The 231-nt window shown below is 56.7% G+C and overlaps 1 protein-coding gene across 1 annotated transcript in view; it reads right to left on the bottom strand.

Annotated features, from left to right (window-relative positions):
* ETH_00036250 (uncharacterized protein) overlaps positions 1-95 on the bottom strand; it is a gene marked incomplete at both ends in the record, with an annotated part of 1,699 nt that extends 1,604 nt beyond the window's left edge. Inside the window, one exon of the mRNA XM_013376321.1 lies at positions 3-95. Within this exon, the coding sequence (XP_013231775.1) occupies positions 3-95 (93 nt within the window). The remainder of the gene's footprint in view (positions 1-2) is intronic.
* Positions 96-231: the final 136 nt, after the last annotated feature.

Genomic DNA, 231 nt, shown 5'->3' with positions numbered 1-231 from the left:
ACTACTGCTGCTGTTGCTGCTGCTGCTCCCGTTCCGTCCGCTGCTACCAGTGTTGCTGCTGCTGGTGCTGCTGTTGTTGCCGTCAGTACTTGCATGCTATTGCAGATACTTTCTCCTCTGCTGCTGCAACGGCTTCTGCTGCTTTTGCTTGCGGCACTCTAGCTGCTCACTAGGCTACAACAGCTGCTGCTTTTCATGTTGCTGCTCCCGCGATTCTGCTGCGGCTGGGGG

The sequence above is a fragment of the Eimeria tenella genome, genomic scaffold, assembly GCF_000499545.2.
Source record: "Eimeria tenella Houghton genomic scaffold, Eth_scaff3320, whole genome shotgun sequence".
NCBI lineage: Eukaryota > Apicomplexa > Conoidasida > Eucoccidiorida > Eimeriidae > Eimeria > Eimeria tenella.
The sequence above is the reverse complement of the archived record's forward strand: the minus strand, read 5'-3'. Positions and strand labels throughout refer to the sequence as shown.